Genomic DNA, 14,445 nt, shown 5'->3' with positions numbered 1-14,445 from the left:
AACCTGTTCACCGTCACATTCATTGTAACTGACAAACCAACTCTGATGAGAAGTCATGTGATAAGATGCTCCTGTGTCAACTATCCACTCGTCTTTATGATTTTCCTATATGTGACCAATCATGGAAACAGGCATAACATCACCACCATTTGTTTGTTCATCAGATGTGACAACATTGGCCTCCTTGGAAGAAGCCGCTGAATTTTCTTTCTTCGCTTTAAGATTTCTACGATCCTTCTTCATGTGTCCAGACAACCCACAATTCAAACACTTTAATTTTCCTTTGCCCTTACCTTTGGATTTGGATCTAGGCCTTGAAGATCTTGTACTTCGCTCAGAATCTCTACCCCTCGTAATTAGTGCATCGGAAGATGCCCCCATGTCACCGTTTAGCTTTCTCATAGCCTTCCCTTCAAGGGCTGATATAACGGTGTCAACACTTAGAGTTTTATTGTGATGCACATTGTGTCTCTAATGATTCATACGATGCATGAAGAGAATTCAACAATATGCATGCCTGTTCCTCATCTTTGACCACTTTCTCCATATCCAGCAATTTACATATCAATTTATTAAAGTTATTGATGTGGGCTTCTAGATCTCCACCCTCTGCGATCTTGAAGGTATAACACTGTAGCTTCCAGTGTAGGCAATTTTCAGAGGACTTCTTTGCATAGATATTCTCTAACTTCACCCACAAACTAGCTGTAGTTTTCTCCCTCAAAACATTATAGAGAACCTCATCCGTGAGACATAAACGAATAGAGGTTAAAGCATTACTATCAAGGTTTTCACATTCATCATCTTTCATGGTATATTTTCGTTCCTCAAGAGCCTTAATCTCGCATTGCTTGGTTAATAGGCTAATCATCTTAACCTTCCATAACTCAAAATTATTTTTGCATGAGTACTTCTCAATATCAAACTTGCCATTTTCCATTATTACTAATCCTGCAGATTCAGATCTGTGCCCCAACGATTGCTCTGATACCACTTGTTGGGGATTTGTATTGCGGAATTACACTGATCTAGATCTAGGATAACAATCCAATAATGCAAGCAATCACAAGAGAATACAAAGATTTAATGTGAAAAACCCTTATGGGAAAAAACCATAGCACAAAGCAACTGAAATCCACTATGAAATAGAAATTACAAAGAGAGAGGACTTACCCGATTCGAACAATCTTGAATCTCACTCTAGCTACACCCTTTGATAACCCTAGAACCCTTTTAGAAACCCTTAGAAAACCTTTAGGAAGCCATATAATCTTTAGAATAGCCCTAGGGACCCCTAATTATAGTTTAGGAAACACCACTTACGTACTTAGTTTGGAAAATTTTAGAAACCACATCAAATTTATGCAGTCCGTGCGTGGGCTGCGTAATCCTTGACTAGTCAAGCCAAGGCCTCGACTGGTCGAATGACCCTTTCGACCGGTTGAGCCAGCGCCTCGACTGGTTGAGCAACGCAATGATGGACAGATTTAAGACATTTGTTGACAACTGAACATTATAACAATATTCAATCTATTAATATATTTTATGAATGTGTAGTTTATTTTTATATAATTCTTATGAAATTATGGTTATGAATATTTAAAATATAAATCGTGGCTTGGATTTAGAGTCGGGTTTGGCCAACGCAGGCATCAAGTATCAGGGCATGACAATTATATTATTTATTTCCCTTAAAAACTATTGTAAAATAATAATTTTATAACGCAAAATGCAATGATTATATTTTACTTTACCTTGTTCCTTTATAAGTGTATTTGATACGATAGTCTAGTATAAATTAGTAATAGATACTATTCTAGCTTTCAGATATGGTATGGATTTTGTAAGAGCGTAGGCTCAATTGAATCCTAAAAACAATAGCTAGCTAGAACTTTTTTGCATCATTGGGAAGTGTAAACTATCTAAAAAAATCCAGCAGTGCAGTATACCATTGAGCCAAAGTTTCTTTCTTATTGAATCTAAAAAAGGGGCCATTACAAATTGGGTGGAGTGCACCAAGCTCCACTCATTTATTTAACCTTGCATCACGTGCACATCTCCATTCATTTCTTAGTCATGGAAATTACAAGATTAACATGCTTGGTCTTCTCCTTGGTCAGGTGCTTGGCCACATTCTCTCCATACTTCTTAAACAAATCGTCCACTATCGCTTCTCCAAAGTGATTTGCAAGCATGGATTCTGACACCACTATTTCGACAAGAAAATAAATATGTTTGATTTGAGGGATTTATTCAATGATAGCAAAGAAAGAACGAGAGAACAATGATCACATTTATTCTGAGTCCATTTATATCCTCAGATTCCCTTGATTCTGAAAACAAAGTACAATTAATGCAACGTAATGAGTGAAAGAGAAGACAGTCCCATGAAAATTTCGGTAGCATTTCGACGGTTGCTTCAGTCATCTCCAAGGACCTAGGAAAAATGTTGAATTGATCAACCAATCTTTAAGGAGATGGGGGTTGTGCAGGCTTGAAGCCCTTGATCTAACCATTGAGATCAGTTCTAATCATTCTTTCTTGAAATGTGGTGCAGAGACAATTAGGGGACCAATATTGATGAATTTACATGGCCAAGATATGAGAAAATCAGGCCACTCACATTAAATGGGCCTAAAAATCGCCCAGAATACAAGATCACAGGGTTCCCACCATCTGATCACCTCAAAAATTTATATATATCCTTGGGACCACAAATTAACCGTACACATCAAATTTCAACTCCTGAATCCATGTAAAAATAGTTAAACTGACAGATCATTCCCCTAAAATCCTGATTTGGGGCCCACCTAATATCTGGATTTGCTTAAAATTCGGTCTCAACCCCTTAAACACTGTGAAAAAATGTATGGACGGAGAAGATTTCTCACAAACATCACTATGGACCCACATGAACATTACATGTACATGAAGTGCCCGTGCACTCGCTGCGCACCGCACGAAGTCCCTTGGTCAAAGTCAGCTGACCCGACCTTCTTCTCAAACGCAACAGCGTGTAGACGCTGTGTCGTCGGTTTTGAGTAGTGGGGTCTAATACCCGCTATATTGCATGATCCTATCCGTCCATTCACTCCAGAAGGTGGGTATTACCTTTTCCTACGGGTCCTTTTGCCACCATGAAAGTAGAAGGCAAATCCTAACCGTTAATCATAATATGAACGGCAGAGTAGACAACCTCGTGGGCCACACTGATTCTACTACAAAAAAGTCCTTCCTGGATGGATTTTTCCTATGAATCCAATTTACTGAGTGGATTTTCCAGTTAGCTTCAACAAACGGGCCATCATTCTTCACAGAGTCGACGTACGTTGAGTCTGTTTTGCAATAGAGATCGCGTTTATTCGTTGTGGGCCACCATCATGAAGCGAAGGGTTGTCTGAACCGTCCATAAGGTAGAGGGAGCAAAACCAATCAAATTCATGCTGATCTTTGGCGTCCATGTACGTTCACATGATTGTTACAGCAATCGCAAGGAGAACGTCCAGCTGCTGTTGCAGCCTGATTATCTCAGTGGGCCACATCAACGGATGACAAAAACTGGCCATTCACGGCCTAAATTCCAAGAGGAATCCTGTGGACGGTGTGGATCTCTCAAGAGACAGCTATAATGGGCCTCACCAGCGGCACAGTGGAAGAAAAATGGCTTCCTCTGTTTACGCAAGACGAAAGATCCGGCCTTCCATTAGAGGATTGTGCGGAACTCCTTTGAAGATGGCGTTGTGCGGAAACTTCTTTGAAGGATGGCGTTGTGCGGAACTCCTTTTTGAAGATGGCATTGCGCGGAACTCCTCTTTGGAGATGGAAGCGGATTGCGTAGTGAGTAACTCACTACGCTTAGCGTACTGAGTAAACTCTGTGAGGTCCACCATGATTTATGTATTTTATCCGCTCCGTCCATCCATTTTATCAGATAATTTTAGGTCTTTAGCCCAAAAATGAAGCATGTATAATGTTCAAATGGACCACACCAAAGGAAACAGTCGAATTGAATGTTTACCGTTGAAAAATTCTTGGGGTCCAGAGAAGTTTTGGATCAAACTTATATTTGTGTTGTCCCTTCATCCATGTCTGTATGATATTATTAACAGGTTTCATGACAAAAAAACATCACTGTGGGGCCTAGAAAGGTTTCAACGGTGGAAATCATTATCCCCACTATTTCCTGTGGTATGATCCACTTGATCTTTGGATATGCTTAAATTTTGGGATCAACCCCTTGAATTAGATGGAAAAATAGATGGACGGAGTGGATAGACCACATACATTCAAGGTGGGCCTAACTGAGTTTACTCAGTACAATAAGAGCGTACTGAGTACGCAATCCGATTTCTTTGGAGATGGCGTTGTGCGGAACCCCTTATAAGATGGGGTTGTGCGGAAATCTTCTTTGAAGAGTGTTGTGCGCTACTTGTGTTGTGCGCCGCACAAACCCTCCAGCGCACGAAGCTCTTCCACTTCTTTCTCCCTGCTTCTCTCCTGGCCCACTAACTGATCTCTCCTCAAATGAGGTAAGGGTATATTTTATAGGCCCTTGCTCTCTTACAAAGTGATGATCACCACCACTTATCCTTTCACATAATGTACATCTTCTTCTCTTAAACAACGTTGTCCATCAAGCTCTCCCTTAAATGGTGGTATACAACCTCTCTTCATTAAAATGATATCAGTGTACCCTTTATTACCAAAACACTCTCTTTAATGCCTTTTACTGAAATACCTAAACTACCCCTGGACATGAATTTTTACTGAAATACTTAAAATACCCCCGGACATGGATTTTTACTGAAATAAGGAGTGAATGACTCTGGGAAAGATCTACACCATGGAATTCTCTGACCAATGCAATGGAATATTTTTTATGCCTCAACAACCACTCTTATGATCTTTGCCACATTCCTCCCTCTTGTAAGTTTATCGAACGCAGAGTCTTCATTATTGTCATTGTCATTAGGATCCCAATATAATTCGATAACTTTGTGTCGGTCTAAATGGAACGATCCATCAGTTTCAATCACATTCATCAGTTCTTGAACAGAAGGTGAATAATAAGGAAGATTGAAAGAATCCACTTCTGCTTCTTTGATGATTCCCTGAATTAAAAGGAAAATAGATTATTTATGATTCTCATACACTTAAACAACAATAATTTGTGATGTTCATATGTTAGTTTAAATGAGAAACTGTTTTATGTAAGTCTAATCATTGTTATTAGTTTCTAAAAGATCTCCAATTAACAATATTAACCCCCCCCCGGGACATGGATTTTTATGAAAATACCTAAAATACCCCTGGACATGGATTTTCATTGAAATAAGGAGTGAATGACCGTAGGAAAGATCTGCACCATGAAATTCTCTGACCAATGTAATAGAATATTTTTTATGCCTCAACAACCACTCTTATGATCTTTGCCACATTCCTCCCTCTTGTAAGTTTATCGAATGCAGAGTCTTCATTATTGTCATTGTCATTAGGATCCTAATATAATTCGATAACTTTGTGTCGGTCTAAATGGAACGATCCATCAGTTTCAATTACATTCATCAGTTCTTGAACATAAGGTGAATAATAAGGAAGATTGAAAGAATCCACTTCTGCTTCTTTGATGATTCCCTGAATTAAAAGGAAAATAGATTATTTATGATTCTCTTACACTTAAACAACAATAATTTGTGATGTTCATATGTTAGTTTAAATGAGAAACTGTTTTATGTAAGTCTAGTTAAACCTAACTAATCATTGTTATTAATTTCTAAAAGATCTCCAATTAACACTATTAAACCACACCCCACCATACCCCCACCCCCCCCAAAAGTTCTTATATGCAGAAGTTATGTGGGCCCAACATGATGTCCATAAAAAATTTACTCCATTCATAGATGTTAAATTAAGCTAAGATAGGCATCCATGTGGGGAAAAAGAAGAAGAAGAAGAAGGAAACTAGGCCCTAAAACGACTAATAATGTATTTCCACCAACTTCAAAGTCAATAATGTTATTCCCATAATGAATGCGATTTGCTCAAAACTTTTGCAGCCTTGGAAGGTTTTTAATGGTATTTTAACCCACCTTTCTTGTATGTGGACTTGGGTTTTTATCATTCATTTTGGGTTCTTGTTATAGTGACTTGTGAAAGATAGAATAGAGAGTGAGGTCCCTCCTGGGCAAACTTCCTTGAAAAGTTTGGGCAAGAATAGTTTTCCCTTAGCAAAACTTATTGTGGATGTTTTTTCAGGAACCCTCAATAACTTAGAGTCCAACCTCCCATCCCAAATAAGCCTCTAAATTGAGGAAAAAAAGAAGAAAGAGGAGGGGGCCAATGGCAACTATTCAACCACCATAGTGGAAAATAAATTTTATATTGACCAAAATGGATCGAGTTTTCCTAATATATATAAGTTTTAGAAAAAAAAAAAAACAATCTAATGAATTTAGATTGCAAAGAAATTAATGAGTTTTTTATTATCTGAAATTTTTAACTTTGAGAGGAAAAGAATGAAAGCCAAAATGTAGCCTTTGTAGGAAAAAATGCCAAAGTTGTTTTAGGTGGCCCACTGGTGGAACACAGTAAAAATGAAAGGAGTGAATTGGGCTTTCTTTTTTACCCTCCCGTTGAAAAAATTTATTTATGAGAAGTTGGGTTTAAGGAGAACTAAATGCCTTAGGCAAAATCCAACATGTTGCTGGAACTTTTGTGACCAGGAACTACATGGATGGAACTTTCATGAGATCCCGTCCAAGATTGCTGGATGCCCTGGACAGTCAGGATAATATATATATATATATATATATATATATATATATATATATATATATATATATATATATATATATTTATGTGTGTGTGTGTGTGTATCAAAGTATTCCAAAATAAACCTAGACCCATACCTAATGAATTTAGAGGTTGCAAGTATAATTTTTTTGAGGCAACCGGTGTAATTGTTTAATCATCCTGAATTTTTACGTTCTGACAAAAAAGGTTGTATGTGATGGATGGTATGGATCTCATAAACATTAAAGTGAAAGTAACCCTGATAGGTATCTAGCTTGAGGTACCTAAGTGTTTTCCTTTTTTTTTTTTAGGCCTTGCTGGCCTGGTTTTGAGCTGGTGAGTAAGGTTCTTAGGCCAAGCTATTCAAAAATATGATTTTACTAGGCTTATGCTCAGCTCATTGACAACATAACCTTTTCTATCAAGGCCCTTCCCCAGTTTGAAAACAACTCAATTTACTACTATGATGGGCCGGGCCACGCCTGCTTCCTATAAAGCCTAAGAACATGAGAAGATGGGCTTAAGCCCAAAATCAGGCCCAGTAGTTAAATGGACTGGCCCCAAACTCTCCTCCCAGTGAGCAGGCAATCTAAATCTCCATGGGCCTACCATGATGTTTATGTGAAATATAAAACCATCCATCACATAATACAACCAATTTAGTACGTAAGCCCAAAAATCAGGTCCATCCAAAAGTCAAGTGGGCTACACCGCAAGGAACAGTAGGATTATACTAAAAATATTAAAATCTTCTTGGGATCCACTGAAGTATTTGATAAAGCAGATATTAGGTTTTTCCCTTCAAGGGATTGGATATCATGTGAACATCATAGTAGGCTTTTAAAAGATTTCAATAGTGGACATCTCTATTCTTATATTTGCCTGCAGTGGGGCTTGCCTGAGTTTTTGATTCAGCATTATTTTTAGGCTTACCTCTTAAAATAAGTCATCTTAGGTGACCGACTTATTGAATGTCATATATATATATATATATATATATATATATATATATATATCATGGTGGACACCATAGACATTTATGTTGGACATCAAGAAGATATCGACTCCATCGACAGATGATCATCCCATAGAAAAAATTCAAAAAATCTATATTGGTTGCTAGAATGTTTAGGTGTTAGTATTACACGATGGAATTGAAAGAGTTCAATGCCATTGACAAATCCTTAATGTGGTGTTGATGCAATTGAAGGTTCCATCAAAGATGTGTGCAGAACACCATCCATCCCATCACTTTTCCACCGTGGATCTTAAAAATCAGTCAAATCCAGGACTTATGTGGACCACACTATAGGAAATAGTGTAAAATCATTATTGAAACTTCTAAATTCATGTGGTGTGGCCCACATGAGTGTTGGAATGTCCTGGTTTTTGGGGAATCCATTTATCCTGATGTGATACATTGGATGAGTAGATTAGATGGAATATACACACCACAATGGTGGACCCCACATGAAATTTGTACGATTTTAATGGTTGGACTTCTCCTCTCGATGGTCTCCCATGCTGTAGCCCACGGATGTGGATTGGGTACTACCCCCGCCCGTCCATAGCTAGGAACAAGTAGGAGTTCCAAGGGAACACGTATGGGTTTAATCCACACCGTCCATCCATTTTACCATATCATTTTAAGGCTATGATTGAAAAAAATGAGGATTAAACACTAACAGTTGAAAACTTTCCGGGAACCACAGAAGTTTGTTTTCCCTTCATATAGGTCTATGTGACGTTATGAACAGGTTGGTAGGCCTTAGGAAGGTTTCAACAGTGGGTGTCATTATCACCATTGCTTCCTGTAGTATGGTCCATTTGAGCCTTGGATCTGCCTCATTTGTAGGCTGGTACCCTAAGATAATACGGCAAAATGGATGAACGGTTTGGATAAAACCCATACACACGGTGCCCCTCATGTCCCCGTCCGTTTCCAGCTACAGAGAGGCGTTAGTACCCAATCCGCGTCGGTTTCCCACTCGAGTATTGGGGGACGGGTTACCTACTTACAGGCTGAGTAGCGAGAGTCTACTGAAGTGACGTTACCAAGCTACGTGGGACCCATCACGATGTATGTGTTGTATGATCTAAGTCATTCTTTGTCTCGTGCCTAAAATTATCTCTCCAAATGGATGGATGGTGTGAATACAACATATACATCGTGATGGGTCCTACGTAGCTCAGTGACGCCACTTCAATAACCAATCTCACTGCTCAACTGTCGGTATCTAATCTGCGTGGAACGGACGTGGATTTCCTGTGAAACGCTTTCGGGGGAAGTTCCTGCGCTGGAAACTGAGGTGGGCTGTAGTGATGTTTGCAAGAATCCAATCCGTCCATCCGTTTTGTGAGCTCATTTTTATATATTAAACCAAAAGTAAATAAGATCGAAGATTGAGCCGTACCAAAAGGAAAAGGTAATTAGAAAAATTCCCATTGAAAACTCCGTGGGTGGACAATGATGTTTACACGCCATCTGTACCATTCGTAACCTCATTCCTACTGGGATTAACTGAAAACATAAATATTAGCATTATTCAAAACTTCCATGGCCCTACGAATATTTCCACTGTATATGTTCAATTCTCACTTATTTGGCCTACTTAAGCATTGGATCTAGACAGGTTCCAAACCTTGGCTGAGTGGTAGATTCTAAACCCATACATGCTGAAATCCCGCTACCGTGTGTGGATGTGTGGCGGGTGGGTGTGTAAAAAGAAAAAAGATGAAAAAAAGCAGGGTGGCTTTATGCAGTAAATCCGCCCTCATTGCAAACACATGGCAGTGTGTATCTGTGAGTGGATTGCTCACTGAATAGACTCTGTGGGGTCTACACTCCATCCATCCATCCATTTTACCAGATAGTTTTAGGGTACAAGACAAAAAATGAAACATTAGTAAAACTCAATTGGACCATTGTTACAGGAAATAGTGTGAATTGAAACTATTGGGGCCACAGAATTTTGGATAAGATGATATTTGTATTTTTCCATTCATCCATATATGTATGATCTTATGAACAGGTTGGATGACAAATAAACACCACTGTGGGTCCTAGAAAGGTTTCAATCTTAGGAAATCATTATCCCCACTGTTTCCTGTGGGAAGATCCACTTGGTCTTTAGACATTCTTTAATTTGATATTAGACCCCTAAAATGATATGAAAGTACGGAAAGTTGGCCCAAAGCCCACCGAGTAACTCAAATAGCAATCCGATCACGGTGTATCTCAGTAACAAGAAGTCGTTTCATCACGTCAGCAACATGAGGTCGTTTTCCATGCGTCGAATGAAAAGCCCATCATTTATTATATATTTCAACCGTACTTGTCTTACTTTACTGTCTATGTAATTATTATTATTTTTTCATCTTACCGCCTTATTTAATAAAATGCTGCCACATCAAAATAGTCATGAAGGGCTCAAAGAAGCCAACCTTAATGTATAGGTTTTATCCTCTCCGTCCATCCATTTTGCTAGTTCATTTTTTTATATCACCACAAAAATTAGGCAGATTCAAGACACAAGTAGTGGACAACACATTGGGGATTGAATGCCCACCGTTAAAATTTCCTTAAGAGTCGATGAAGCTGACATTTGACATTTCCATTCATCCATGTCTATATGACGTTTTAAACCGGTAGGATGGCAAATAAACACCTAAGAAGGTTTGTGTGGTGCTTGTCATTACCATTGCATCTTGTGGTGCGGCAAACTTGAGCTTTGGATCTACTTATTTTTGGCTCATACCCTAAAATGATTTTTTTTAAAATGAATGAACGGCTTGGATAAAACCAATACATCATGGGCCTCACAAAAGCCCTGCTTGATATTGGGACCACCAAAATTACATAATTCAACCCGTTCATAGGATGCATCACTTCAGAAAACTGCAATATCTCAGGACAAAATTTATATGGGCCACAACACAAGGAATGTGTAGAGATGGAACATCAACCGTTGATTATTGTGGGGGTTCATCGTTAATTGTGTATGTATAATCAAGGATGATCAGACCCTTCATCCAGTCCAGATGAAGAATCATGCCAAGAGATTTATGTTGTTTTGCATGACAGCTCTCTCATAACTGGTTCCTTTTTGTGTGGCCCACATTTGCTTTGGATTGGACTGATTTTTTGGAACTAAGGGATTTCAAAGGTAACACATCTGATAGACGGATTGGATGGTGAAAATACATTGCGTGGACCCCAATTTATGCAGTACAACCTTAACCTCACTGCGTCCCGCCCAAGCGCGACTTGGGTGCAGTCACTGGAAACCTGTTATGAATGAAGATGCTCACCTGAGAGAGCCAATGCATACTATAAGAAGAGTGAACAAAGTCCAGACTCTCCGTCGGAAAAAGCCTGCAGTAGAAGGAGCCGGGCACTCCGGCAATGAGACATGGCCCAAAATCAGTCCCATTGTTTTGTTTGAGTTTCTCATAGAAGCCTGCTAAGGACTTGAAAATGTTGTTGAAGTCATTCCCTGGAAGGTCATTTAAGAACACTCGGAACTTGGGCAATGAACGGCCGAGATGACGTTGTTTCTGGTCCACTGCTTCCATAATATTAGAGATGGCCAGGAATGTGTTGGGCCCTGCTGAACAGCCCATGTCTACAATGCCCAGGCTCTTGGGGAAGGTTGTGCAGTAGAGGACTATTATTCTTTAATGTTCTACTATGGTTTTGACCTTTGATATGGCTCTTTCCTATAAAAACACAAGAGAAATAATCAATTGATCAGTGCAAAAGAGTTGAATTGGGGTTGTGGACCATCCAATCATAAAACTAGACCCATTATTTATGTGCCACACATTCCAATATCTGACTCAATTGAACGGTCAGATCATCCGATTGATGAGACTTGTTAAGTTGACAGCCCAGATGAGTTCTTAAAAAAGATTTCCAGTCTTCTTTCTTTCTTTCTTCTTTTTTTTTTCTTTTTTATTTTATTTTATTTTATTTAAATGCTTAGATTGCTTGGAGTGCCTTGAACTGATGATCTGAACCATCTAACTTGCCATATCAAAAAACACATGTTCATAACAAAATATGATTTTTATTTTTTTTTTTATATGCAATTATCACATGGTGGTATACATTAAGAGCTGGGCCGAGTTCGGGCCAGGCTGACAATTTCTTAAACACAGCTCTAGCCCAGCTCAATCATTTAATGGGCTTAAAAGTTTAGGTCTGGGCCGAGCCCTTGACCTAGTATTCACTAAGGCCCAGCCTGAAGCAGGCCAAGCCCAAAAGCCTGAGAGGCCACAGTCCTTTTTACAAGATCAAGGCTGTTTATTAGGTGTGCCCACGTCATGCATGATATTGACCAAAATTCTATTAATACGTTAAACAATTTAGATGGTCTGATGAGCTCTTAGACACAACTCGACCCAGCCGATTAATTAAAATGTTGGGCCTGGCTCACCCTTGGGAAGCATGCCGGAAGTGTGCCAACCCGACCCATTGACAGCCTGTTGTATTAGAGTTGAAGGACAGTAGAGATAAACATCCAGTGGGACCCATATAATCTTAAAACATATGTAGTTATGGATGTAATACCATGAGAGGGGTTGTTAAGATTTCTCTGGTTTGATACCATATTAATTTAATAATAAAAAGTATAGAGATTTATCGGTAAAATGCTTTTATTTACAATTTTTTTAAAATAGCATGAAGAGAAACCCTAATTAGAGAGGGCCCATAAGTGGAACCACATATAGTAACAACCCGGGGCCCAGCCCCGGGCCTAACAACTCGATCACACTACGCATATATCCATATTGCCGTGTAAGATAGAGCCCCCTTTTCATCTCTCTGTACGAGCGGCCTAGATCTGTGCTGTAGACTGTCCACATGTAGTTTGAGAGAGAGAGAGAGAGAGAGACCTGGAGTGTTGAGTTATTGGCGTAGCTGGTCTCGCCAGCGCCAGCAATCATGTGAAGAACTTGCTGCACTTCCATAACTTCTCTTTGAAAGGGTAAAGAGCCATGCTTCAGCTTATATAGGCATTCTACTCAGTGGCATAAAAATCTATGGGTTGTGGCACGTGCGCACGTGGACAGAGCAAAGGAGATACGGGGAATTGTAAACGTTTTTTTTTTTTTTTTGGTAAATGCACCGAAAAGGTACCCACATCATCTGTCCCGTCCAAATTAGAGGTTCTGGTGCATGAAACGCATGAAAGACATGCAGATGAAAAGGAACAGCTTTGAACGTTCTTTTGAAATGGAGAAATTTAGGACTGTGGACCCCACCTTTTATCCAGCAGGTTTTATGAAGCAATACGAACTTCGTTTGGGAACTTGGACCTGCTCGTACGGACAGCGAATTTGAGGACGAAAATACCCCTCCTTTCACGGAAACGGATTGGGTACTCCCCCAGCCACCAGCCAATGACGGATGGTCGGTGGTCTGTGGGCCCCACCATGATGTATAGTTTTCATCCATGCCGTCCATATATTTTTCCACGTCATTTTATGGTATGAGACCAAAAATGAGGTATATGCAAATCTCAAGTGTACCACATTACAGGAAACAGTGTTCAATGAGCGTCAACTATTAAAAACTTTTTGGGGGCCATAAAACTTTTTGGGGGCCCACTGTGATGTTTGTGAGAAATCCTCCCCGTCTAATTTCATTCATAAGGTCACAAAGACCTGGATGAAGAGGAAAAACAAATTCCATAATGATCCAAAACTTCCATAATCCCTAAAAGGGTTTCAATGGTAGACGTTCAATTCCCCATTGCCTCTTACAGTGTGGTCTACTTGATAGTTAGATCTATCTTATTTTTCGTCTCAAGCCTTAATATGAGCTCGCCAAATAGATGGACAGTTTGGATATAACACAGACCTCATGATGGGATCCATAAAAGCAACACAGTACAAAAAAAAATGCGGGAGATTTTTTTTGGTTTTTTTTTGTTTTTTTTTTACAAGCAGAACTTTTTATCCCTTATATTTTTCTCTAATACATAATCATGTAAATATGTATATATAAGTATACAAAATAAAAAAAATAAAAAAAATTCTATCTTTTAATTCATTTCTTTGCCTATTTATTTAACAAGCATATCTCCTAAACTAGAATGATTTACTTAACGTACCACATATGACTTTGGCTCCACTCCTTGAACCGCCTCATATTTACTCAGTCATGTTATGCATTGGTCAGACCAAAGTCAAGTTCGAATCATGACAGGATTCTGTTTCGGCAGTTGTCCGATTTCAGTCATGCCGAGCTTGGGTTCGTTCGGACCGAATTAATTATCGGTCGAGTCGAATGAACTCTGAAATTCATCGTTCATCATTGGAGCTTTTTGTGCACTTTCGGTCAGAAAATTGAGCGGGCATTTCCACCGAAATTGAATCTGTAGTAAGTGTGAATCAAGACCGCACATTTCCACTGAAATTGAGGGGGCCAAACTGGAAATTGAGCGGGAGAAACTGGAAATTGAGAGGGCCAAACTGGAAATTGAGCGGTGTAAACTGGAAATTGAGCGGGCCAAACTGGAAATTGAGCGAGACAAACTAAAAATACAGTGGGACAAAGAACATATAAAGTTCATTTCAGTTCGAGTTCTTTCTCTAATCACGATAGCTTTAAGAGGGTTGATCTAAGGGATGGATTGATAACCCAAT

The 14,445-nt window shown here is 39.2% G+C and overlaps 1 protein-coding gene across 1 annotated transcript in view; it reads right to left on the bottom strand.

Annotated features, from left to right (window-relative positions):
* The window catches only part of LOC131242579 (S-adenosyl-L-methionine:benzoic acid/salicylic acid carboxyl methyltransferase 3-like), an 83,946-nt gene extending 71,171 nt beyond the window's left edge, over positions 1–12,775 (bottom strand). The window contains exon 1 of the mRNA XM_058241322.1: positions 12,691–12,775. Coding sequence (XP_058097305.1) covers positions 12,691–12,765 — 75 coding nt within the window. The 5' untranslated portion in view covers positions 12,766–12,775. The remainder of the gene's footprint in view (positions 1–12,690) is intronic.
* Positions 12,776–14,445: the final 1,670 nt, after the last annotated feature.

Source organism: Magnolia sinica, chromosome 1, assembly GCF_029962835.1.
Source record: "Magnolia sinica isolate HGM2019 chromosome 1, MsV1, whole genome shotgun sequence".
In the NCBI taxonomy this organism is placed as follows: Eukaryota; Viridiplantae; Streptophyta; class Magnoliopsida; order Magnoliales; family Magnoliaceae; genus Magnolia; species Magnolia sinica.
Note: the sequence above shows the minus strand (reverse complement) of the source record. Positions and strands in the feature narration are given on the sequence as shown.